We start from the raw sequence: 26654 nt of genomic DNA on the forward strand, positions 1-26654 counted from the left end.
CACACACACACACACACACACACACACACACACGTTCTTATGGGTTTCAAAAATTTTGGGACTGGAAGACAATTTAGAATTTTGAGTGCGTGTTGGTGAACATCCTTACAGAATTACTATGAGAAAGAGACCGTCATCATCATAATTTGTTCTATTGTCTACCCAAGATGGTCCCTGACATTTTTTGTCCCTTTTCTTAAAAGCTTGGACTTTAGCTACCTGCCTCTTATTTTCAAAGAAAGCATTGAAGCCTGTCTAGTAATTAATGTGAATTACCGAGCTCTTTGAATCTTTCCTTAATATGTTGCAGAACAACAACCAAATTATAAAATGGCAGCTACCACCAAGGCTGAGTCCTTTTTTTAATTCATCACTTTTGTCACCTGAGCTCCAGATGTGGTAGCTTTTATTTTGGAAATTTAATCAATATGTTTTGAGTAACTGTGAATAAAAGGCACAGCAAAGTAATTTAGAACAAAGATTTCAGCCCAGTGATTGTTCCTTCTTCTGGTGAAGCCTGTAAAAAATCTAATTGTATGTGACTGTTAGATACATGATTAAAACTAATGGCAACATGATTTAACTATTCATTTCTATTAGGTTGTTTTCACTCAAAATTTACAGTGAAATTAAATTATTACAGGGATTTATGAGCAACATAATTTCACTCAAGTTACCTTTTAATATTCAAGTTGTTTCCATCACATTTAGATTTAAGATGTTCTGTGTGATATGTAAATGACTATTTTTCTGAAAGAAAGCCTGAACAGTTATTTCTGTATTCTTTTGGTTTGAAATTGATTTTTCTTGATCGTGTAATTTTTCATTACTTAAGTAATTCTCTTGTAGATTATAATCTTCTAAAACATGTCTGACCAGATCGGAAGAATGGATTAGGTACATTTTGCTGTGTATTTTTTTTTAGTCTTTCTAGTTTTATACTATTCCTCAAGAATAAGGAAGAAAAGGATGTTTTTCATATATTATTCAGATTCTGATGCATTTATTGGCTTACAGAAAATCCTTTTTTTAGGATTGAGTGTATATCAATTAATGGTGAGTTGGGAGCTGTGCATTAAAAATAAAAGTGAACAAAATGTTTTCTTATTATAAACTATTATTAAGAGTTCACAAACTTTTAAGCACTTCTATGTACACCAGGCTTAAGGTTAACATTCTCTTTGAATTCATATCCTTTTCTGAATCACGATATTTTTAGCATTTTCATAGCATTGAATATATTAAAATAAGCACGCTAACAATAATTGAATAAATGTTTACTGAATTGCAAATTATGCATTCATGTGCTGTGAGTTAAACATTAATATATTCTCCTGCCATAGAAAGAAAAGTTTAAATGTTTAAAGAAATATTTTAGGATAATTATATGTGCTTTATGAGAAACTAAGTCTCATTATATTCAGTCAGGTTTACTCTGGTTTGAAACTAATTTGTGCATATTTTAATGGCTTGGTTGATGAAGTAATTATTGAATAGTCCTGCATGTTTATGATTTAGAAATTCTGAGGACAGTCAATATCATTTGAATAGAAATCATCACATAATGGAACTTTTTATTCTTTCCTAAAGTTGTCTCCCTGAGTCTTCATCAACTTGCTTGTGGAAATTTCCTGAATTTCTAAAAATGGCTTTCTAAAACAGTTATGGGACAGGAAAAAGAATCAATTCCTGAGTTCTGTTGAATAAACAAATTCAGCCATTGGGCATAGAAGCTTGAATTTTACTGTTAGCTATGCTTAGCCCGAACTCAATAAAATCAATCTGGCTTAAATTTATCCCAGTAACCAATAGAATAGGTTACTCTAAGTCTATTTTTCATTGCATATATATAATAAAACAATTTGAAACAAAAATAAGCAAAATAAAAAAAACAGAGATCAATGTTTTTAAAGTAATAGAAACTGTCAGTTGGTCTTACCTGAACTGCATGTTTCAAGGGTGAGTGGGAGCAGTCACTGTATGGGTATTCTCACGGCCCAATTGCCTGGAGGCTGAGGTAAATCTGAGGACACTCCCTCTGTTCCTCCTGGTGACTCCCCAGATTAACCGATGATTCAGAGAAAGGACCTGGAAGAGACGAGAAGAACAAAACCAGCGGCAGCTTCCCTTCCTGAACATGAATGGTCTGTGGTTATCTACTCAGGCCCGGTGCTGGCGCCTAATGGGCGGGAAGTGACTGCTCCCACACCCACCCTTGAAACATGCAGTTCAGGTAAGACCAACTGGCAGTTTCCAAGGTGGGGCATGGGAGGAGTCACTGTATGGAACATACCCAAGCTAGATGTCCATGGGAGGGATTATTGGGTCTGAGTTTCCCGAGTGTCCAGGACACCCTGAAGAACCCACCTCCCGAAACTGTACTTTTGTTGTCTGGGGACAATAGTATACTAGGTTTCCATATGTATTCATTGTAAGCAGTGATATGAAGTTTGCTAATGCAAATTTGCTTGTCTATTAAGTAAAATACAGCATTCTTAGTAAGGAGCATCTTCTTCTAACTACAGGGACATTTTCATTTCTATTACCTGAGTGGAAGAATATTTTCCTTTTATGTTTGTGTAAGGCTCCTTGCAAGCTTTAATTGAATTAATTCACAAATGATATAAGGGCAGGGAATACTGCTAAGCAAGTTCATTTATAAAATTAAAACATAACATAGTCTTCTTTATGTTTAATTAAAGTTACAAAGGTCAGTGGGTATAAATCTCTTCATTTCAAGAGAAATCGATAGGTTTGTGCCCTTAATCCCAAATATCAGACTTGATCCATATTTTTAATTAATGACATTTGTAATATAGACAGGATAGACATGAGTATAGGAGGATAAAAGCAACCATTTCCTGCACCAGCCAAGAAAGCTAGACATCATTAAGGTGGTTTTTTTCAAAAGGCAACTGGACTTTCTTAGTTTTTTCCTTTGAAAACATTTTGCTTTTCATCCAAGACTTATCAAAGGAAATGTTTCAAAGAAAAAAGAAAAGCAAGTCCAGTTGCAGTTTTGGAAAAAGCACCTTTGGGACAACCCCAACCTGGAGTCTCCATAGACAAGGAAGCTTCTCCACTTCTTTATTTTAGAATAAATCACACATAGTCATTTATTTGCTATCTTGGAATTTTCTTTTTCGGTCGCTTTATCCTGGCCGAGTTAAAGGTGTGATGGAATGTGAGTAACATTAATATCACTTGCACTTTACAGCACTCTCTGGGCAATTCATAATGTAGAAGCATTATTTGCATAGTAAGCGAGTCAGGCCTGATTTTACAATCTTTTCACCATGGTTCTGAAGTGAATCACTGTGGTCATTAAGTGAACCCTTGGTCTTTAAGCAAATCCAGCTCCCCTCATTGATTTGCTTGAAGTAGGCTGGCTGGAAAGGTCAGAAATGGCCCTTAGCTCACCCCAGGACGCTGAAACCATCCTCAGTTGATGTCAGTTGTCAAGGGTTCAAATTTTGATCATGTGGCTGCAGGGAGGCTACACTGGTTATAAGTGCCAGGACTGGACATAAGTCAATATTTTCAGCACCATCATAATTTCAAACAGTCACTAAATGGTGTAAATCAAGGACTGTCTGTATTGTCATTAATGGTGTTATTCTTTAAACCTAATCCTCATGGGTTATTTCTGAAATTGTATGAACATCATATTTTGATTCCACCTAGGATTTTTTTCCCCTTGCTTTATGTTTTTAAATTTAGTCTATTAAAATGCCTGCCTTGCCTCCAGATTCAAGTCAGTTTTGCATGTTCTTTCACGCTATATTTATTTATTCCATCTCTGTGTTTGGTAAAGTGGATATTTTTGTATTATAAGTTTGATAAAGTGAATGAAAAGAGCGGACTGCTGTTCTGCAGATTGCCTGCAGTGTGAATTACAAATTATGCTTGTTTTGTTTTTTGGAAAGGCACTCAGACGTGAACTGAAGGAAAAAGAGCAAGTGATTTTAAGTGCTGTAGACCAAGCACGAATGTTTCTTGCCGACCAACCAATTGAAGGGCCGGAAGAGCCAAGAAAAAACTTACACTCAAAGTCAGGTCAGTTTTTTGGATTGCTGAAATTGAAAAAAGTCTCTCTCGTTAAAATAATGTGTGAGCATAATGGCTTTGATATTCTTTCTTCTTCAAAGAATGTTTCATTAATTTTATATGCATTGATATCATAATGAGCACGGACATATTATTGAGATTTGTGTGCAAGCACCATTCAAATAAAATTTAAGCTGCAGGAAGCAGAACTGAGTAGTTTGAGAGCACAGTTGAAATTATAGTTATCCAAAGGACTGGACAATTGAAATGTGACTCTGCTTCTTGTTTTTGTTAGAAGCTGCCAAATTTGATATATTGAGACATGCTATCTAGCATTTTTTTCTAGCAGTCTAGACATCTCAGTAGAGATAAGTTTAATTAAAGGATATAAAACCTTATCAATCTTAATGGTTAAGATGAACTGTGGTGTAACATTGTTGGAGAAATGTGAAAAATAAGGAGGAATTTAAGGATGCAAACAAATACCTGGAATTATCAATTACTTGGACTATGAATTTTTCTATGCGCTGTTAACATATTGGATTCCTTTGGGACCCCTAGCAAATTTAGGGAAAACAGCATATTTGGATAATGAGTAAGGTGACCAGATTTTCAGATTGGTAAAGAGGGACACCTTTGATGGGGGGGGGGGGGAGGGAGGGGTTGATACGGAGCAACAAAAATTTTCATACAACGCAAAAATAGTATTGTAATGTTTTTTTATTTCAACATAACTACAATTTACAAATATAAATTGTAACTGTTGCCAAACATCCAAATTTTGATCACGTGACCATGAGGATGCTGCAATGGTCGCTAAGTGTGAAAATGGTCACTAAGTGTGAAAAATGGTCATCAGTCACTTTTTTCAATGCCATTGTAACTTTGGTCACTATACCACCTTTCTTGCCACAGTTCTTAAGTGAATAAATGCAGCTGATAAATTAATAACATAAGTGAATCTGGTTTCCTCATTTGACTTTGTCAAAAGGTGATTATATGACCTCAGGACACTGAACCATCATAAATACGAATCTGTTCCCAAACATCAAAATTTGATCACGTGACCATGAGGATGCTGCAATGGTCGCTAAGTGTGAAAATGGTCGCTAAGTGTGAAAAATGGTCGTCACTTTTTTCAATGCCATTGTAACTTTGGTCACTATACCACCTTTCTTGCCACAGTTCTTAAGTGAATCTTAAGTGAAGATGTTGTATCTTAAGTGAATCTTAAGTCTTAAGTGAAGATGTTATACGTAGAACCTCTGGTCACGAACGCTTCTGACCAAAATATTCACATTCTCCCCACTGCTGATTTCCCCTTCTGCACCATTTTTTTTGTAAGCGCCAAATTTCCAAAATTAGGTTTGATTCATGACCAAATCAGTTTGCGACCAAAGTTATGGAATGAATTATGGTTGTGACCAGAGGTTCTACTGTATTCATGCCTTTACATACTCTATATCACCTCAAAATGTTGCACAGCCTTCATAAGTTTCTAATACAGATAAAATTAAATACAACATCAAACCATAAAAAAGTAAAATTAACCTGGCTGGAAAATCCTATGCCTGTCTTGCTATTATTACTGACACACTTGCTGCAGTATTTGATGGCTAAAAGGAAAAAAATATTGTTAAAGTGTGTATTATGTTCACTCCCATGTCTTGCCTGCTGCGTTGATTTTGAATTCATTAAAAGAGCTTATTTTACATCAAATCCCTCTCATATTATTCTCCTATGTTCAATAAACCCTGAGACAGCATACTATACATGGAATTCCTGTAACTGTATATTTAGTAAATTGTGGAGCTGAGTTTATCCAATTAACTCAGTTTTTGGACTTGAATAATCACATACAATAAAGGAAATAAAACTATTTAGTTGGCTATTTGTGATTAAGGGTGTCATGCAGAAACAATTATAGTTTTGATCAGGAAAATACCCTAAAAAAACCCTTTTGTTCTTGCAGGGTTTTTTTTAATGATTTTTCCATGGCACATCATAGTGTTACACATATTGTTTTGAATAAAAAAACAGTAGCTGCACATTTTTAAAACCTACATTATTTTAAAATGCATTAAAAAATAAAAGAAAAAAAAACCAGCACACTTACCAGAAAGTTTCTTTTCCCACCATTTTGGAGAGTCCTCCAACCTCCGTGCCCCTCCCCTCCGGAAAATCCAGGAAGTAACACTGGCGACCCCTCTAGCCATTTCCTGCAGCTCTATGGTACTAGATCATTTTTTTTCTTATAAAATAAGGTAAACGGCGCAGCGTGGGGGAGGTCCGTTTTGTTGCTTTAACGTTTTAATATCTTCAGTGAAAGTACTGAGACAGAGAGAGGGAATTTAGACAGGGTGTCTTTTGTCTTGCTCCGGTTAGGATTTCTTAAGCAAATCCACTGGACTTTCAACATGAAGCCGGAAAAAAAAACGGGACTTTTTTAAAAGGCGGAGGGACGCGGGAAAAAATGGTTAAAAATCGTGCTTGTCACGCTGAAATCGGTACGTCTGGTCACCCTAATAATGAGAGCATATTATAAACACCTTCATTAAATAGCTGACATGATGGGCCAGCCTAATCACAAACTGGTCAGCATATACATTACTGTATGGAATTGTATAGTATAATAAGGTAATTCTATCTTTTTTTTAAAAAAACTGTTCTCGGTTAAGTATTTCCTATAATTAAAACATAGATTCTATGCATAGCTATACCTAATTTTTGATATGGTACCAATCCATGTTTTAGGTTAGTCTAAGAGTAGTTTCAAGTGTGAGTTTAAATCTCTATCAAATTTGTTTTTAAGGTGGGGAGTTATTCTGGACATTGCAGCATGTTTCCACAAATTGGTTAGGTATTTTTTCATAGAAGGGATCCGACAATCTTACCAGAAGACATATATCAATGATGGCTAAACTTTTGGTTCTCACGTGCACGCGCTAGTGAGCAGGCACACATGCCCACTCCCATAATGCAATGTGGCCAGCTCCCTTCACATGCATGCACTTACCTGGCATCCAAAACAGGCCACTTGGAGACTCCTAAGATCAAAAACAGAGCTGTGTGACCCCTGCAAATGCACATGTGTCCCTCCATGCATGCACTCATGCGCGCGCATCTTCTGCATGCATGGGAGGGACCCAAAATCAGCTGACTGGCAGGAGGCACGTGCATAAGTGTAGTGGAGCTGAGCTGGGTGACGGCTCATGTTCCCCTCAGAGAAGGCTCTGTGTGCCACCATGTGGCACCCCATACCATAAGTTCACCATCACAGACATGATGTCAGCCTCTGCTTTGCTGCTGCTTCGGCTGCCATGAAACGGGGAGGGAGGGCATTGTATTTGGGAGGGGTTTACTAATTGTGCTGGAGGAAGATTCTGGAGTTCTGCTGCCTGTCGGACTACGCATGCGGAGGAAGTTCCCGCCAAGGCTAACAGCACCGACATTCCATCTTAGTGATGCCTTTTGAAGTTATCTCACACCTGACACTTAAGAGAATTATGATTGGACTGTAACTGGGATGCCAAGGGGTGGGGAATGGGTTATTCTATATATCAATTGCTTTCGCGCCTAAATAATCAGTCTTCGCTTTGCTACGCCTTTAATCATTTATAATTAGTAAAAGTACACTTGATTTCTACCTATGGAGTCTCGTGGTCTTCTTTCCTAATTATCCAATGAAGAGGTGCTGACAGTAAGCGAAGACTCACTCACACCCCACCAGGAGTTTTCAACCTACCATGGGGGGTGTACTCCCAAGAAGGAACGAGGAAAATGTCATTGCGAGAGAGCGATGAAGCGGACACTGAAAGGGAAACTGCAGACCCATCTTTACCTGGAAGACTGGCTGGACTAGGAATAGAGGAGCCTGCGGTTCGCCCTCGATGGACCTTAGGTGTGGGGCAAAAGGAGGACAGTGAGAGTTTGGATGCTGGAGTTACCAGGAGAAAACAAAAGAAAAAAACAGCCGAATGGGAGGAAGCTTTGACCGAGCGGAAGCCCCGGGAAAGAGAACAAACGGAAGAGTTTGAACAAAGGTACTCTGTGCAAAAATTTAGGGAGGGTGAAGAGGCCGAGGGGGGATGGGAGCAAACAAACCCAGAAACAGCTTCCCCCCCCCCCCAGCCAGGGCTGCTGCCAGAGTAGGAGGGCCCCCCCGAAGACGCAGAATGGCAAAAGTCCCTCCCTTGCCAGTAAAATATAACGGAAATCCCAGGGACCTGGGTCTTTTTGTTATACAGATTTGGAACTACATGGAAATTTATGGGCCCGATTTAGAAACAGATGAGATGAAGGTGCGAATGGTTTTACTTTCTTTGGAGGAAAAAGCGGCCGAATGGATGGTCAGCTTACACCAATGCAACTCCCCCCTCCTGAGGAATTTTGATGCTTTTATGACTGCGTTAAAAAGGAGATCTGATGATCCGCTGATTGAGAAATGGGGGAAGGTGAAATTTATGGCCCTCAAACAGGGAGATAGACCGGTGGCTGAATATATTCAGGAGTTTCAACAGCTTTCTTCTTATATGAGAGGCTGGTCTGAAGATGCCCTCCTCGACCAGTTTGCATTGGGATTAAATGAGGACATTTACCAACAATGTGTTAACAGACACCTTCCCAAGCGAGTTACAGCTTGGTATGAAAATGCAGCAGACGTTGAGCTCGACTTGATTAGACTTCAACGTGTGAAAGAGGAGAAAGCAGAGAGAGATCACCCCCCACCAGCTCAAAAGGCCCCATTCCGCATCAGGGGGTGAAGGGAAGGAAGCTCCGCTGGCAAGGCCAAGCCTTTCACGTGCTTCCATTGTGGGAAGGGGGGCCACCGCGCCATGGTTTGCCGCAATTATAACTTCCTGCAACCTCCCCGCCCCCTGCCAAGAGGGAAGGGAAGACGAGCAAGACCCCGAGGAGGAAGAAAGAGGCTGCTTTCGCTGCTGAAAACACCCCCCAGCGCTTCAGGCAGGAGGCGGAAGAAGAAGCGGACGTCACCACCAGCTCCTCTGATGACTCCTGATGACGACGCCTCGCCTCGTTGGGTGAGTTCAAATAAGGCCCCATGTGATCCCAGTAGAGTTAAGGGTGCCACCCGATGGGGAGACAGAACAGCTTCCACCCTCCTTGATTCGGGCTGTTCGAGATGTATGATTAACCCTGCAATGGTTGAAAAACTGGGCTTGAAATTAAGGACTTTGAAAACCCCTATTGTTTTTTGCCAAATCGGTCGATCCATTGCAGGGGGTGGCCCAGCCCATTTCTACACTGAACCTCTAGAGATGAAAATGGGCACCCATGTAGAATTGTTCTTTTTTATTGTGGCTCCTGGAATGGACAGGCCCCTTATTTGGGACTCCCCTGGCTTCGTAAATGGAACCCTCGCATTAATTGGAGGGAGGGGTGGCTGTGCATTCGGACCAGCACAGCCCCAGATGGGGAGGCTGACGCCCCAGAGCCTGCTGGCTCCAGCCCCCCCCCCCATTGGCCGCCAGGGGCCAGGAGAGAATTGAGGGGGAAGAAAAGATTCCAAAAGAGTATTGGGACCTGAAAGGGTTTTTAGTGAAAAATCTTCAGATAAGCTTCCACCCCACAGACCTACTGATTGCTTCATTGATATTTTGCCGGGAGTAAAGCTTCCAAAGCCCCAAATATATTCAATGTCTCCTAGGGAAATGGAGGAAATGAGGAAATTCATTGATAAAAACTTGAAAAGGGGTTTCATTGAGCCAGCACGACCCAAGGTAGCTGCACCCGTGTTGTTCAGAGAGAAGAAAGATGGCTCCCTGAGATTATGTGTTAATTTCAAAAACCTGAACTGCATCTCAGCTGAGAAACCTATACCCATTACCACTGATGAAGGACATGCTGGCCCAACTGGGAAAGGGCCGTATTTTCACTAAATTGGACCTCAGGAAAGCATACTATAGGGTCCGCATAAAGGAGGGGGATGAGTGAAGATGGCTTTCAACTGCCCCCTCAGTTGTTTCCAGTTCCGGGTGATGCCCTTTGGCCTGCAGGGGGCGCCTGCAGTCTTCATGCAATTAATTAATGAAATTTTGCATGACCACCTTTACAAGGGCATTATCGTATATTTAGATGATATCCTTTTTTTTTTAAATAAATGTTTTTTAATTTTAATTGAAACAAGTACAGCATCTTTCTTTACATCTGTAGAAAAATGTATCAATCGATTACAGATCCTCCACGGTCAACAAACATAACTCATATTAACTTAAGCATTATATATATCCATTTTCATTTGACGTAATTATTATTAAAAGTATTAATACAAGTAATAATCTTGAACAATACCTGCCCACACCAGTGGGAAAAGAAAAATCAAAAGGAAAAGGCAAAAAAAAAAAAATAGAACAAAAAAAAGACAAACACGACAGGCAGGGGAAAAAGAACAAAACACCAGGTATCTATTAAAAAAAAAAGAAGTATATCAGCTGGTTACAACATGCTTTGGTGCTTCTTCCATTAATTCATATTAATTCAAATATTTAACTCAAATGTTTACCATATTAACATCATTATACCTCCAGCTTTAATTACCTATAGTTATTTAAACATCCTTCATCCTTAGCAAAGAATTAATCCATAACACATGCTGACATTTCATTTACTACTTATAAACTCCTCTATTACATCAAATCCTCATATCCTATTTTAGCTGGACATCCATGATATTTAGTTATATCATATATCATAACATTTTCCCAGTGTTGATTAACATTTGATTGTATGTATTTATTTAGTTTTTATAATAGTGTAGTTATTGTAATTAATACTCTTTATGTATAATCCAAAAATGTTTTCTCATATCCAATTGTTATTATCATATCGACTCCACATTATATACATTACTATCAATATCAATTATTATTCAGCTATATCTGTTACAAAGAGAGCAATTAGATTAGCTAGATTTCAATTGTATTCTTCAATCTATCAGCCAATTCCACATTATATACATTACCATCAATATCAATTATTATTCAGCTATATCTATTACAAATTAAAATAATCAGATTTAGCTAATTTTAAGTTATATTCTTGCATCTGTCAGCCTGTGTCCCTCCAACAGCAAAAATTTTTAGTCCATTGCCATTCGTTGAATAGATTTACCAATGTTTTATAAGCAAGTCCAAACAAAAATATCTTCGCACCTTTTGGCTCTGAATGTCAGTGATGAAATAATAATGTTGTCCCGGGCTTGTAAAATTTTTCAAATTGACTTTAATTCTCCAGGGTGGAGTTTCCATTTCTCCTGCACTCTGTCTCTTTAAATGAATCTTCTTTATGGCTCCCCCCTCCTTTCTTCCTCTGAGATAGACCAGACGCCATTTCTCACATTTTCCATTGTATTTCAGGAACATTCAAACATTCAACGATCTCAGTTTTTCCTTCATATTTTAAAATCAGATGATCCAATTTTCTTTCCAATCTCTGAAAAGAGTCAAAAAGCTCTCGACATGCGGAAAAAGAATCTGAAATGGGACTTCAGACGCCATGATGTGTCGCAGTTAGAAATTTCAAATAGAAACACGCTGAAAACTGTGCAATCTTATTTGATCGTAAACACAGCCAAGTAATAAAAATGTCAGATCGTGACAGGCTAATTAGTAGAAAGTTGACTTTACGATCCACTTAAAAAGAGTCAGTGAGGGGGGTTGCCGAAGCATTCCTTGAAGCGTTTAAGAAATAAAGTAGCCACCAGCCATAAATCCATTAAAAAAAGACCAATTCGCCGCTAGATTCTTCTATTTTATGGTTTCAATTAGCTTAAGCTTTTAGCGCGGACAGTCTCTCTTGAGTAATAAAATCAGCTTACCAGATGACATCACTTCTGCCATTCTGCAGTTTCAGTTAGCACGCAGCTAATCCAGAAAGGAATTGGCACGAGGAGTTAATCCCCCCCCCCAGAGACTTTGCGGGTGTCTCTGAGGTCCTGGGTCTCTCCTCACCTTCACTGTCGTCTCCGGGACAGCTAGAGTTCAAAGAACCCGTCCAAAAATCCTTCGGAATAGAGGAATTTCAGGAATAGCCTGAAATTCCGTCTTCTCACTGCCTTCTCTCTCCTATATTTAGATGATATCCTTATTTACACTCAAACTTATGACGAACTTATGGCGAATCAGTCTTCGCTTTGCTACGCCTTTAATCATTTATAATTAGTAAAAGTACACTTGATTTCTACCTATGGAGTCTCGTGGTCTTCTTTCCTAATTATCCAATGAAGAGGTGCTGACACATATATCATTATTGTTGATATTATACACCCAAATAACTCAGTACCTTTAGAGAGAGAGATGGACTAGTGAAGTGTAATAGAAATATTGTAGGTTGAAATGGAATTCAACTTTTAAGATTAGTGTAATAATAGTATGAATCATTTTTTTGAATTGTTGAGCTTTACAGCATTGCCACCAAACATACACACATGCATGCACACACAAACAACAAATCTGATCCTATCTGCTTATATTTCCAGCATATTTTTTACAACATGTCCATTTTAACAATTGAAACCAAGCTAGTGTACCAACATTACTACATCTTTCCCTATTTTCTTTTAATAATAAAATTCAGAGTAAATTTAATGCTTTGTTCTTACAGTGAAAGAAGGTCATGAATTTCCAAAGAATTTAAATTTCATTGTATTGATAATTGTCAGAAAAATGCTTCAACATCTAAAAATATCCGGGCAACGCCAGGTTATCAGCGTATGTCTGCCTGCCTGCCTGCCTGCCTGCCTGCCTGCCTATATCTGTCTGTCTGTCTGTCTGTCTGTATACATACATACACATACACATACATACACACATACACACACATACATACACACATACATACATATATACATACATACAGGGTATATATTAGTTTATTTGTACATTGTATTAATGCTTTCTCAGCTCCTAATTTCGACTTCTATTATGCAACCATTTATAAAACAAATCCCATAATTGAAAGTATTCTGTATCTTCCTTCTCTTTTGTCTTTAATGTCAATCTATCCATTTCTGCACAATCTAATATTTTTTAAAATTACATCTTCTTATTTATTTTGTTGGATGTAATTCTGCTTAACCACTGCACATTTATTTCACACACACAACCCCCTCCCCCCCAAAAAATCTAGACATATATGTTGTGTTCAAGAAAAGATAAGATAGTCTCAATATTAAGATGGAATCTTAACCTTAGCCTTAATCTTAACCTTGTCTCTGGTTGTTTAGGATTTTTATACTAATATCAGTGTCATCAACTTGATCAATGAGCACTACAGATTGTAGTGCCCCCATCAGTAATGAAGCTATTACATTTTGTAATAATTGTAATTTCTGAACACATTCCAAGGTCATATTCACAAGGATTACAATACAGTCATCTAAGGGCAGCCTGATATGAAGCAGTGAAGCAGTTAGACCTATACTGGTGTATGAATCACAGTAGCCAAGCTGTTGCTGTCCAGAAAATGCATTTATCTGACATACCTGACAAACCTAATGGTAAATATTTCTAGCTGTGAGGATCCCTTTGACCTCTAGCAACAATGATGAGTACTAGCACTCCTAAATTGCAGAATTGTTTTTTTCAGGAGTATAACACAACCCCCAGTATAGCTAGTTGTTGAGTATATAGTTTAAGGAACAATTTACCCAGTGAATTCTCAAATACAAGTTGCATTAACTAAAAGCAATATTTTCTTCAGTCAAATGTGATTTCTCCCATATTAAATTAGTTTTCAACATGATAATATCTTGAAGTAAATCTTTTAATGTCTATATAAGGCAGCTTTATATAAATTTAAAATAGTACCTTGAGAAATCACATAGTTAATGGAACCACTGATAGAATGTTCTGCAACTTAACTCTACAGAACCAGTCTAGGATATTATGGTCAGTAAATCTCAAAACCAATTGAGAGATTAAATAAACATAACAAAATAAATAAGAGTAGTATCGATTCTTTTCTACTTTGATGAGATTGTCCACAAAGACATTTTTTTTTGAGTCCCATAATTAGGACACAATACAGATGGAAAGTATTTAGCTAATAAATATTATACAATAATGCCTGTAATTAAATCAATATCTTCCTTCATAACAACTTGCCCCCAAGAGAGTATTTTATATTTTCTTGTCTCGTACAATAATAGTGTATTACCTATTAAATACAGAATCATTCATATATGTTCATATTTTTGCATTGGTCCTCTGAAATAAATTAAAAAGTTGGTTTATTTGATTTTATAATTTATCCACCATCCTTATTTTTATGGAGTTTTAGTTTTTCTTTCTTCTTTTTGTAGTCCTTTACATTGTGAATATTAGTGATTATAGCAAATAAAACCTTTCTCCGGGTTAATTCTTTTGTTGAATATTTTTATCCCTAGCTATTTGGAACAGTTAAGTAAATTAATAAGCCTACATTAATAAGCTTTGATGAGAAGTCACATGCATAATCTAATTTTAATCTAAATTATGAGTATGGTTAGAAAAATATATTACTAAATTCAGATTTGTCAAAGCCCTGTTCTAAAAGAAAATAGTGATCAATAACATTTATTCAGCACTTGAGCCTATCAGGTTTGTGAGTGATGATATGGTAAATTGCTTCATTTAAAACCTAACTGCATTTTGAGTAGCTAATTAACATTTTGCGTCTTCCAACTTAATCAAATTTACAAAAAAATTATACAAAACCAATTTGTAAACATTCAGTGTTCAAATGATGTAATTACTTAAGAATTCGGATAAATTTAAATCTCCATTCCACTACAGTCTTGTATCTTGTATCTCCTCTCATTTGCAAACTAGATGTAAGCCATCTTTTGCATTGGGCCTTTAGGCCTGCCACATTTAATGCTGTGGAACATTGGGAGGGGGATTATATGGAATGGAATTAAATAACATTCCCTTTTCAGAGTGTAAGGACGTCTTGCCCTGCACTTGGAGTTGTGTGACTGGGAGGCATCTCCAGTTGGGACAGTGCAGTGGTGGGTTTCAAAAAAATTTAGAACCTCTTCTGTAGATGTGGCCTGCTTTGTGGGAGCGGCTTGCCGGCCATGTGACTGGGTGGGAGTGGCTTGCCAGCCATGTGAATGGGTGAGAGCGGCTTGCTGGCTATGTGACTGAGTAGGAGTGGTTTGGCAGTCATGTGACTGTGGTGGGCGTGGCCAACGTGTAAAATGTGGTGAAATCCACTTAACAACACTCTTGCTTAGCAACCAAATGTTGGCTCAGGAACTCTGGCATTGAAGTGTGCAAGTTTTAAAGCTGTCAGGTTACAAGACCCTTGCACCCCTGGAGGAAGAAGGCGGGGCTTAGCATTGTGAAGACGGGCTTCAGGCTGTTCCTGAATCTCCATCTATACCGAAGCATCTGGACGGTTCCTTTTTGGACCCAAGCTGTCCGAAGAGACAGTGAAAGATAGGGGGAGACCCAGTGGTCCCAGAGACGTTCGCAAAGTCTCTGGGGAACCAGGAAAAACCCCTTTGCCAGTGACTTCTGGATTAGCCACAAGGCTATTGAAACTGCAGACAGCCCTAAAGAAAGAGAAAGTGTTTCCAGCTGGTAGGAACATTTATTGTTTAGAGAGAAACAGACTGCCTAAAAATTCAAACTAATTTAAATTAAGAACAGAAGAATCTAGCGGCGATTTTGATCCTTTTAATGGTTTTGGACGGTGGTTATCCTACCTTTTAAATGTTGATCACATGATAATGGATAGATTACTCAACATCTCCTCTGATCTTCTGGCACGCGGGCTGTAAACCAATTCACTATAATTTAGCTGTTTACATCTTGACACTTTTATTGCTTCGCTGTATTGGCTTAAGATCTGATAAGATTGTACAGCTTTCAGCCTGCTTTTACTTGCAAATACTTCAGAGCTCTCAAGAAAAAATACTAACTGCGTATAAACATGGCGTCTATTCAAGCGTCTCTTCAAGTGATTTTTTCAGCACTAGAGACGCTGTCTGACACAGAAGATAGACTTCAGAGAAAATTGGATTATTTGGTGTTTTTGGCAACAAAGTATGAGGAAAAAACTGAGGATGTTTTTCAAATACAAAATAAGAATGTCAGAGATAAAGAATCTGAACTTGTTGATATTCGTGACAATTGGTTTACTTCTGAGGGAGGAAAGAATGGAATGTTTGAAGAGGAGTTAAATGGACAGAAAATTTACTTCAAAAGACAGGGCGCAGGAGGAGTAGGAAACATCAAAGAATTCATAATGAAATACCATCTGCAAAACATTTGATACCACTACTGAGAATTAAAGACAAGCTGATAAGGAAATAAAAGAGGGCGGCAACATTATATGAGAGGCACTACAGACAAGAAGGTGCAAAGATTTCTTTGTATGGACTTGCTCATAAAGATGTTTGGAGAATTGGATCCACAAATGGCAGCAGATATAAGACTGTTCTGTTATTGGAGAGATACAGGTTGATAGATGGAAGAGTATAATTCAAAATTAGCTAAACTTAGTTAAATCCATTTGCAATAGGTATAGTTGAATAAAAATTGATAATGATCGTAATGTATACAATGTTGAGTTGATATGATAAGTAATAATTGGATATGAGAAGGGAAGGTTAGAAATATCTTTGGACTATATATAAAGATTATTAATAACAATAATAATTATTATAAAAAATAAAATAAAACTATATACAGTTAAATCTTAACTAATGGGGGGGAATGCTATGATATAGGATATAATTAAATAAAGAAAGGAGAATGATAATAAATTATATACATGGAGGATTAGAAATCTTTGGTATTAAATATTATGGATGTTTAGCTAAAACAGGATATGAGGACTTAATGTTAATGGAGGATTTTATAAATAAGTAAATGAAATGCCAGCATGTGGTTATGGATTGAATTTTGGTATAGTTAATGATGAAGGATGTTTAAATAACTGTAGTCAATTAAAAGTGGAGGTATGATGATGTAATATAGTAAATATTTTGAGTTAAGACATTCGAATTAATATGAATTAATGGAAGAGATGCACAAAATCTTTTTGTAACCAGCTGATATACTTTTTTATAACATATGTTTGTGTGTTTTTTTGTGTTTTTTATTGTGTGTATCAAATATATAAGTATCTATACAATAGAGAGATACAAAGTGTGTCTGTGGGGGGAAATATAGTTAGGATAGATTAGCAAAGGTAAGGGAATAAAAATGATACTAAATTATATCTGGGTTGGCGGAAGTACCATCCCAAGGAATTTAAAATAGATACACCAACAATAGTAGAAAAAGAAAGGGAGAAAGGAGAAGAGAATGAAAGGAAGATGGGGGAAAGAAGAAAGAGGTAAGGAGAGGAGGATGGAAAGGAGAGAAAGAGGAGGAGAGAGGGTAGAAAGGGGAAGAGGAAGAGCAGGAGTAGGAGAAAGGTACGGGAAGAAGGAAGGGGAAGGAGAGGAGGAAGGAGGAAAGTAGAGAAGGGAGGGAGGGAGGGAGAAAGGAAAGGGAAAGGAAATGAAGATGGAAGGGAGAGAAAAGGAAGGAGAGAGGGTAGGAAGGGAAATAGGAAGAGTAGGAGCAAGGAGAGGTAAGGGAAGAAGGAAGAGGAAGGAGGAAGGAAGGAAGGAAGGAAGTAGAGAAGGGAGAGAGGGTGAAAGAAAGCGGTAAGGAGAGGAGGATGGAAAGGAGAGAAAGAGGAGGAGAGAGGGTAGGAAGGGGATGAGGAAGAGCAGGAGTAGGAGAAAGGTACAGGAAGAAGGAAGGGAAAGGAGAGCAGGAAGGAAGAAAGTAGAGAACGGAGGAAGGGAGAAAAGAAAGGGAAAATAAGGTGGTGTTATAACAGGAGGAAGGGATGGTAAACAAAGCAACCCAAACTGTATATTATAACCTATTAAATGAAATAATAAATGTATAAGAATGATAAATGTTAAAACACTTGTAACCAAACGACATGCTATATGTGATGATGGGTTTTTTTTTTTTGTTTTTTTTTTTTCATTGTTGTAGGTATGCGTTTTCTATGTAACAAAAAAATAAAAAAAAATTATAATAAAAAAAATGCAGAAAAAAGACCCTTGCACCCCTAACCCTTTAGAAAAAAAACCCAGGGGTGTTCCAACTTGACAACTTTAAGACTTGTGGACTTCAACTCCCAGAATTCCTCCTCTCGCTCTTCATCTTGATGATGTGCGGACGGGCGGGGGTGGAGAGCTGGAACCGGTTCTAAACGGCACTGTAGATTTGTGGAACCTCTTCTATAGAAGAGGTTAGAACTGGCAGGAACCCACCCCTGGGACGGTGTCTGATTAGGCCATATGATGGACATATGGATGCTGGGCAGGGACTTGAACTTTCGTTTGGGTGGGGAAACCTGAGAGCTTTAGATTCGGGTTTTTTCTAGATGTGCCAATATGACATCTCTAATAAAATGGAACTTTGAGGAAGCTGAAGCCTCAGAGTCTTCTTTCGTTAGGGGTGTTACTTGAAACCCTGACACTAGAGCTTTATTTATTTTAAATAAATACTAGGGTTCTTTTTTTTTTTTACAAATAATTTATTTTTAATTAAGGTCAAATGAGATTCAGTGAGAAAATGATAAATGAAGTGGGCTTGTTTCTAACATTCAGAGGGAGACGGTGAACGGTTTTCCTTTGAGATAAATTTGGTAGTAACCCTAAGAAAAGAATTTCTAATTGTTACCAATGGTTCTAATATACAGTGTGTGATGTTCATAGACAGAAAAGAGTTAACACCAACATTTCAATATGATCCCCAGTTTTAATCTTGATCACCCATCCTGTTATTTAGGAGGTGAAAACAGAAATCTTAAGGGCAAACCCAGGTTCTAACATTACAATAATAAGGCATCTGCTGTGATGCAATATGCCTACTTGGTTGGCTGACCAACTGCGAGAAGCTATAAAAATTATGCACTCAAAATCCACGAGTGTAGATGGAATAATATAAATATATGTAACTCAATTTAGATGGAACTTAAGATCCCTTGTTACATATTTTGGTGAGAGCCGCACTAATTTGAATCTTTCCTATCAGTATAACATAAAATGTCACTACTCATGGGAAATGCAATTATTCTTCATCACCATTTATGAAGACAGAGCAAATGTTAGGAAAGCATAGTCTTCTGTCACAGCCCAGAGCTTGCTAAAGTGTTCCAGGAAGAATGGAAGCTTTGCAGGCGAGCAGAATATAAGACAGGGGGAAAGACTATAGAAAAATGAGCTGTATTCAGCATTGTAACAATCAGAATTAGACAAAAGAAAACAAGCCCCCCTGCAAGAAATAATGTGTAATTGTCTCAATACATATTTTAGCATTACAAACAGGTATTTTGTGCATTACCTCACAAGCAGAAATGGGTGCTGATTTTAGTTCTGTCTCTTTTTGGATAAAAATCTTGTGCTAAGAAGAAACATTCTTTGCTCATGATAGGACCCAAAAGAATTTAATGCTTTCAAAGCGGAGGGGAGGGGGGTATCAAAAAACCCTAGCAGATTTTGCTTCCAGAATGAACATGTGTAGTTTGCTTTCAGTGTTAGGATTTTTGTGTGTTTGACAACTGTTTGGAGAATCCCATCGACGACGGAAAAACTTTTCATTAATTAAGGTTTTTCATCAATTAAGACTCCTAAGAGCTAATCTTTTGGTTCCACCACAAAACCGCGGACGACAAAATCGCGGTCAACGAAAGCGCGTATGTGACGTCATCACAGCACGACGAAAAAGATCGAAAAATGTAAAAATAAAGCTAAAACCTTCCCCTAACCCCCCCAAACCTAATCCTAAACCTAACCCTAAACCTAACCCTTAACCTAACCCTAAACCTAACCCTAAACCTAACGAAAAACGTAACGCTAACCCTTAACCTAACGCTAAACGTAACGCTAATGCTCTAAACCTAACCCTAACCCTTAACCTAACCCTAACCCTTAACCTAACGCTTACCTTTATGTGAATCGGCTTGCTGTAATTTAATTTTTATTTCAATTTTTCGATCTTTTTCGTCGCGTTGTGATGACGTCACATACGCGATTTCGTCGACCGCGCTTTTGTGGAACGCGGTTTTGACGGGTCACGAATCTTTTACTGCCAGAATCATAACGAGCACAAGGTCTTTATTTTGAACAGATTTGTATTCTATAATATAATCCGTTCAGGACTTTCCAGTGTTTCTGTCTTGTATATGTAGGAGAAGAGCAATCAGAACTGGAAGGCAGTCCCTGTGTTCTCACAAGAGACCCAAATCCAGCCCCCCTTGAATTCCACTGACCCTTAGTTGACTAGATTCTTGTGTATAGGCGGCAATCATAAATCCTCTGTGCTTAAACTCAATGAATGGTCCTGGTCGTTTGCTCCTGACAGTATTCCTTCTTTTCTGCCTCAAAGTTATTACTAAACCAATTTTTAAAATTAATTATTATTAATAAGGTAAAGGTTCCCTTGCACATATGTGCTAGTCGTTCCCGACTCTAGGGGACAGTGCTCATCTCCATTTCAAAGCCGAAGAGCCAGCGCTGTCCGAAGACATCTCTGTGATCATGTGGCTGGCATGACTAAATGCCAAAGGCGCACCTAACACTGTTACCTTCACACCAAAGGTGGTCTCTATTTTTCTACTTGCATTTTTACATGCTTTCAAACTGCTAAGTTAGCAGAAGCTGGGGCAAGTAACAGGAGCTCACTTCATTACACAGCGCTAGGAATCTGAACCACCAAACTGCCGACCTTTCTCATCGACAAGCTCAGCGTCTTAGCCACTGAGCCACTGCTAATATTAATTACTATTAATATTAGTTAATAAATATGTTGGTATTCCATTTAACAAATTAAAAAAGCAAATATCTTTTTGACTACCCTATATGTGCCCTGGGAATTATTATCTGTAGTAGCAGCAACAGCATCAGCAAGAGACTATTGAATTACAAATAAACACTTTGTAGAGTTTATTCTAGCACACAGTATATGCAAGCATTTGATAGCTTATGATACTCTTCCCCTTCGTACTGCCAATTATGATAAAAATGCACTCCCAGGTTTATATTGGTTTATATTTATATTGGTTGCAAATCCCAAGACTTGTATAGCCCCAGCATATCTGAAACCACAAATTGCAGAAGATTGACTTAATTCCATGTGTCCATTGCTGATGATTGAGCAGAACAAGTAAGGAGGCAAAATAAAATGCTCAAAGCTGATTAAAAAAAAATCTAATTTATCAAGCTTTTTCCCCGTCCCAGTATGTGAAAATCATATAATTTCAATACAATATAGAACAGCTTCATGTATGGGAATTAGTGAGAGAGTACAGGAGTGGGACTAACTAAATAGCTGAATTTAAAGAGTTTTATCATATTCATGATTTCCCCACCTAGCCTCATAGGATAGTACATACAGTATTCTACCGTAGAACTAACCCTACTTTTAACTATTGCTCTTTTAAGGGAAAAAAGCAAGTTAGGAACTAGGATAAAATTGAACCCTAACTGTTTCTATAGGAAGCACTGTTTTTTTAAGGAAAGCTTGAAAACGGAGTAGCAGTCTAAGATGATAGGTCTTAGAATGTGATTTTACTGACACACACACATACACACACACACACACATATAGATATATATATATAGTGTGTGTGTGTGTGTGTGTGTGTGTGGTGGGAAATTAAGTATTCATTCATGCCTTTTTGCTTTGAAATTAATATTTTGGGAATCCTGGATTGCATTGAACCCCTCATTTCCAAACCTTTGTCCTTCCATAATGATGTGCTTTGAATCCCAAGATTCACAAGGAAAATTTTATGTATAAAATTAAGAGATGTGACATAGGACATGTTTTCAAGATTTGCAGAATTGGGATGTGTAGTTTATGTATTGCTCTTTTGCAATATAGCTAATTTAGGTTTACCTTTGCCTTCAATAATAGAAGCCCATTATTTTATGTGAGGGCAATCTCTGTCTCTCAGTCCAACTTACTTTTTTTAAAAAATGGAAGGGAGGAGTTTCAGGGAAAAGCATGAGTTTGGAGTGTGCTATGCATTGCTTGATGTGCCTGAGAAAAAGCAGAATATAGTTAATAAATAATAAAGGTAGCTTTTAAAAATCGTGCTTTTCATGTTATTGCTTCAGCCAACAGTAGCAAGATCATCTCAATTGTCCAAGGTTTTATTTGGCAAGGGCTTCGAGCAGTCTACAGGGACATTAAGAACAATTGAGAGTGTAAAAGAGAACATAGAGAGACACAATGAAAGATTTTAGAATCAAGGAGGAAACTATTGAGGAAATCCCCAGGTAATGTCAATAATTATGCAGAGGCAAAGATTATTTTCGTAAGTAAAGCATTTTAAATTAAGCATTTGCCATCTGTTCTGCCCCTTAATTACAAACGCAAAAGGTATAATAAATCATACTTGGGCCATAAAAGAAATACTGGCTACTAGTGATTTACATCCGTGCACCTCATTTATGTTAGGTACCATCTGGAGCAGCTGTATAGGGCAGGTTTAAGGGAGACTGACTGCAGCGGCTATGAAGAGGCTGCATTTGTTATGATTCACAATGCCTTCAAGTAATCATCAGAAGCTTTAAAATGAAATGTTGTGTGGGACTATGACAAAAGTCCATAAGACTTTATTGTGTGATGATCATAATAGTGCTTCTTAAGCTGTGTTTGATGCTCTGCGAGGTGCTTATAATTGCGTCAGTTACACTGCATTTCCATAGGCAAATGTCTATGGCACGCATGTCAGAAGTGGCACACAGAGCCATCTCTCTGGGCACGCCAGCTGGCTCCTGTTGCTCTTCCGGGTTCCGGTGTGCCAGCTGCTCTTCACACACGGAGGACCGCCAGAAACCAGAAGAGCAGCTCCCTTGGCAGTCAGTGCCGAAAAGGTTCGCCATCACTGGCATAGGGGCTTTATATGATGAGAGAGAGAGAGAGGGAGAGGGAGCGAGGGAGAGGGAGGGAGGGAGAGAGGGAAAGCGGGGGAGCGCACATACTTTTGTCTGTAAGGTGGGTCATTTTATGAAGTGGAACTCTATGAAAATAGAGATAGTGCACTAATTTCCATTAGATATGTCACTTCATAAGTCCCTCCCTCCCACATGCACATCTGTGCAGAAATACTCTCTGATTCCTCCAAGAAGAATTGGAAGAGTTTCAGAGAAGAGTTCCCATTTACTCAACCGCTAAAAATCAGTTCAGAACACAGTTTTAGAGCTTCATCAACAAGTAATTTGTTCATTCTGCACAGATGATTAATGATGATGACGGTGATGGGGGTAAATTAGAATTATTTTGCAGTATGACAAAATTCCAAAGCAAAAATACATGAACAGTAACACATATTGCATTCTGTTTTCCTGATGATGTGAACCTCATCATAATTTTCTTCTCCAGCAAATGAAAAAGCTATTATATCTATGTGGCTTTTATAGTAATTATTTTCAAAGTGGGTAGTTTTAATCTCCAGGTAAAGTTTTTTATGCCTGTTGAGTATATATACTATGAGTCATTACTGTGTTTTAAAATTATAAAAATGGTACTGATTTGATATGGAAAAACTTACTTTGTTCAATTTGCATAGGTTAGAAGTATATAGCCTGAACTTTTTAATGAAAATAATTTTGTAATTTATTTCATAACCTAATTGCTTGTGTCCCCAAATGTCTAGTATTGTCACATGCATATTTTGAGGAGAAAACACAGTAAAGGTGGGGAAACTGGCCTTCCAAACAGTAATAAACTATAGTTCCCATATGCCTTTTCATTTGGCCCTAATTAATGAGGCTGCTGGAATTTGTAGTTTGAAAGCACTTGGAAAGCCACATGCTGTTGATTATGGTGATATTGGGGCTAACATCTCACCCTGGATTTAATGGATTTTCCCAGGGACAACTCCTCAAAGGAGTGGGGGGAAACAGAGACCCTGATCTGAGTTTGATTTGAAGCCAAAGTCTAAAACAAATTATGCTTTTCTACTATTTGCTTGTCTTTTTATGGCCAATATTAAGAGGTCTGCAATGTTGTTTCTAAACTTGATCCCAGATAACATCTCTACAATTGCTATATGCAAGGAAGCATTTTCCCCTATTCATAGTATTAATCATCCACAGATCAACTTTTTTAAATAGTTTTTTTTATCAAAGGGTCTTAAAAGTTAATATCCCTGGCAGTATTTATATCTTATTCAATAGATCATGTAAGTTAATTATATTCTTGCTCTGGAAGCTATTTTGACATTGATGTTATAAAAATACTATTTTATTAATTGGATGTCACTGGTTGTCAGCATTACAGTAACATTGCAATAATGTTGCAATTATTTATCAAATTCTCCAAAGTTAGCCCTTTTCTTTTTTTTTTCCAACCCAGCTTTTGTTGGCACATTGTTAGGAATAAAATCCAGCATTTGCCTCCATTTGAACATTGTTCATTTCAGCCTCTTCCCTATTAATTTGGCACACCACTTACTACAAGCAGAGAGATGAGCGTGGAAGTCCATAGTTAGTCATCCTTGGCAACAAGGGTATTTTGAAACCAGGAATATTTCTTGTCCACACGCTATGAATCACACCCTGTTCATTCCATTGATCATTTCCCCCATTTTCAGAGTTGACCCCAGAAGAAAAAGCACAGAAGATTGCTAAAGCTATGCGCAAACAGTCTGCGGAAGTGAAGGAGAAGTGGGAAAGCCTGAATACCTGTGCCAGTGGTTGGCAAAAACAGATAGACCAAGCCCTGGAGAAACTGAAGGATCTGCAGTGTTCCATGGATGATCTGGATGCAGACTTGAGAGAGGCAGAGAACGTGCGAAATGGTTGGAAACCTGTTGGTGACAGGCTGATAGCCTCATTGAAGGATGAAGTTGATAAGACAACTGTAAGATCCCAGTAGTCATTTAAGTGCATTGCCAGCTGATGATTAATGATGTTTAGATTTTGGCTATGGAAACTCTACAGTGGTACTCAGGTAGTCATAATCCAGTGACCAGTTGGATCCAGAATAGAAAACTCTCAGTGAAATCGCTGTATTATTCCTGCTTCATACTTTTCCATTGGGAATGTGTAACATTTCATTAAAATTATTTCGACAGCAGTAAAATGACAACAGGAGGCACAGGTTTGTAGTAATGTATATAATGAGAGCAACATAGCTAGAGGGAAATTGAGAAAGCTCCATGGAACTCAGAAACTCTCTCTGTATCCCCTTAATATTAGGCACCCTAACCATAAGGGTTAATTCATTAAATGCTATTGTCAAGCTGGACAGAAGAGATTAAAATATCCCTTCACCTTCACAACTAACACATCTGTAGCATACCCATCTGTATGGTGGATAGGTGGAGGTGACAGGGGACCTGTCACCTCCACCTATCCACCATACAGATGGGTATGCTACAGATGTGTTAGTTGTGAAGGGATATTTTAATTATGTAGTGAGGTGATATTTTAATTATTTAGCCCTTTTCTAAGATTGCATTGTTTTAATCGGATGGCTGAAATTCCTCTTCAAATATATTTTCCACTCTGTTTTTTGAGGAGAAAAGGGTTGACTGTAAGTGACGTTAAGTGACTGTAAGCCAGAATATTCACACAATTATCTGCCTATGAAACAAAATGAACCTATTCCCTTTAAATGCCTTTGAATTCTCAGGATTTTCTAGCATAAGCTATTCTGCTACAAGTCTAGGAATTCAAGATTATACCAACTAATAGTAGAACACCTAAGAATTTATGTTATTCTGAGGTCAATTTATGTTATTCTGAGCATTTTAGCATTGAACTTAGAAGCCGTTTGCCAGTATGTCCATGGATTGTCTAGAAAATGACAAATAAGACTATTTATGAGTAATGGAAAATTATACATAAATACACAACACTCTGCCTGAGGTTTGTTCTTGATTTCAAAAAAAGATTAAGCTAAATTTGATGAAACACAATTTCTTTTGCCTTAGAAGTAAATCAAAGCAGATTTAAATATGTTGATTTAAGCATAAAATATCCATCTTTCCTTTTTTCATTTGAATAAAAACATAAAAGAATGCTTTTGCATACTAGTGGGAATATTTCATTTTTTTCCCTTTTTGCCAGCAAGAGATAATTGTTCATATCTTAATGATATTTGCATAAAGAACTGTGAAGGGAAATTTTATTATGTTTACTATTTGTTCAAATAGTATCATCTGTTGAGGATTATTTCATCTATTAACAACATCAACATTGATGTTGAAAATGATGTATTAGTAATTCTTGGGGAAAACAGCATGAAGTTGGAAAATTGTTATCCATTTTGTAGAATTATCTGGTTTTCAGCAGATTTCATTTTCATGTTTTATTGATGCAATATAAAGGTATTGAAACCAAATTAAGAAGTACTAACACTTGTTATTGAATTTGAAAATGTATTTATTAAGTAGCTTTTCTTTTCTTTCTCATTTCTACTATTTATTTAATAGCTTTTTGTTTCCTGGTAAACCTTGGCAATATAATACATTACTAGCAAATGCACTGCTTTTTTATACTCACAGTAGTAATATGTATTTAAGGAAAGTCAGGAAAGATAGTGAAAGAATGAAAGTGAAGGACACTTACATAC

General features: G+C 37.5%; 1 protein-coding gene across 1 annotated transcript in view; it reads left to right on the top strand.

Annotated features, from left to right (window-relative positions):
- Positions 1-26654, top strand: part of LOC116507148 (utrophin-like) — a 143671-nt gene that overhangs the window by 22705 nt on the left and 94312 nt on the right. The window contains exons 3-4 of the mRNA XM_032215098.1: positions 3927-4056; positions 24670-24938. Of these exons, the coding sequence (XP_032070989.1) occupies positions 3927-4056; positions 24670-24938 (399 nt within the window). The remainder of the gene's footprint in view (positions 1-3926; positions 4057-24669; positions 24939-26654) is intronic.

This window comes from Thamnophis elegans, chromosome 4 (genome assembly GCF_009769535.1).
Source record: "Thamnophis elegans isolate rThaEle1 chromosome 4, rThaEle1.pri, whole genome shotgun sequence".
NCBI lineage: Eukaryota > Metazoa > Chordata > Lepidosauria > Squamata > Colubridae > Thamnophis > Thamnophis elegans.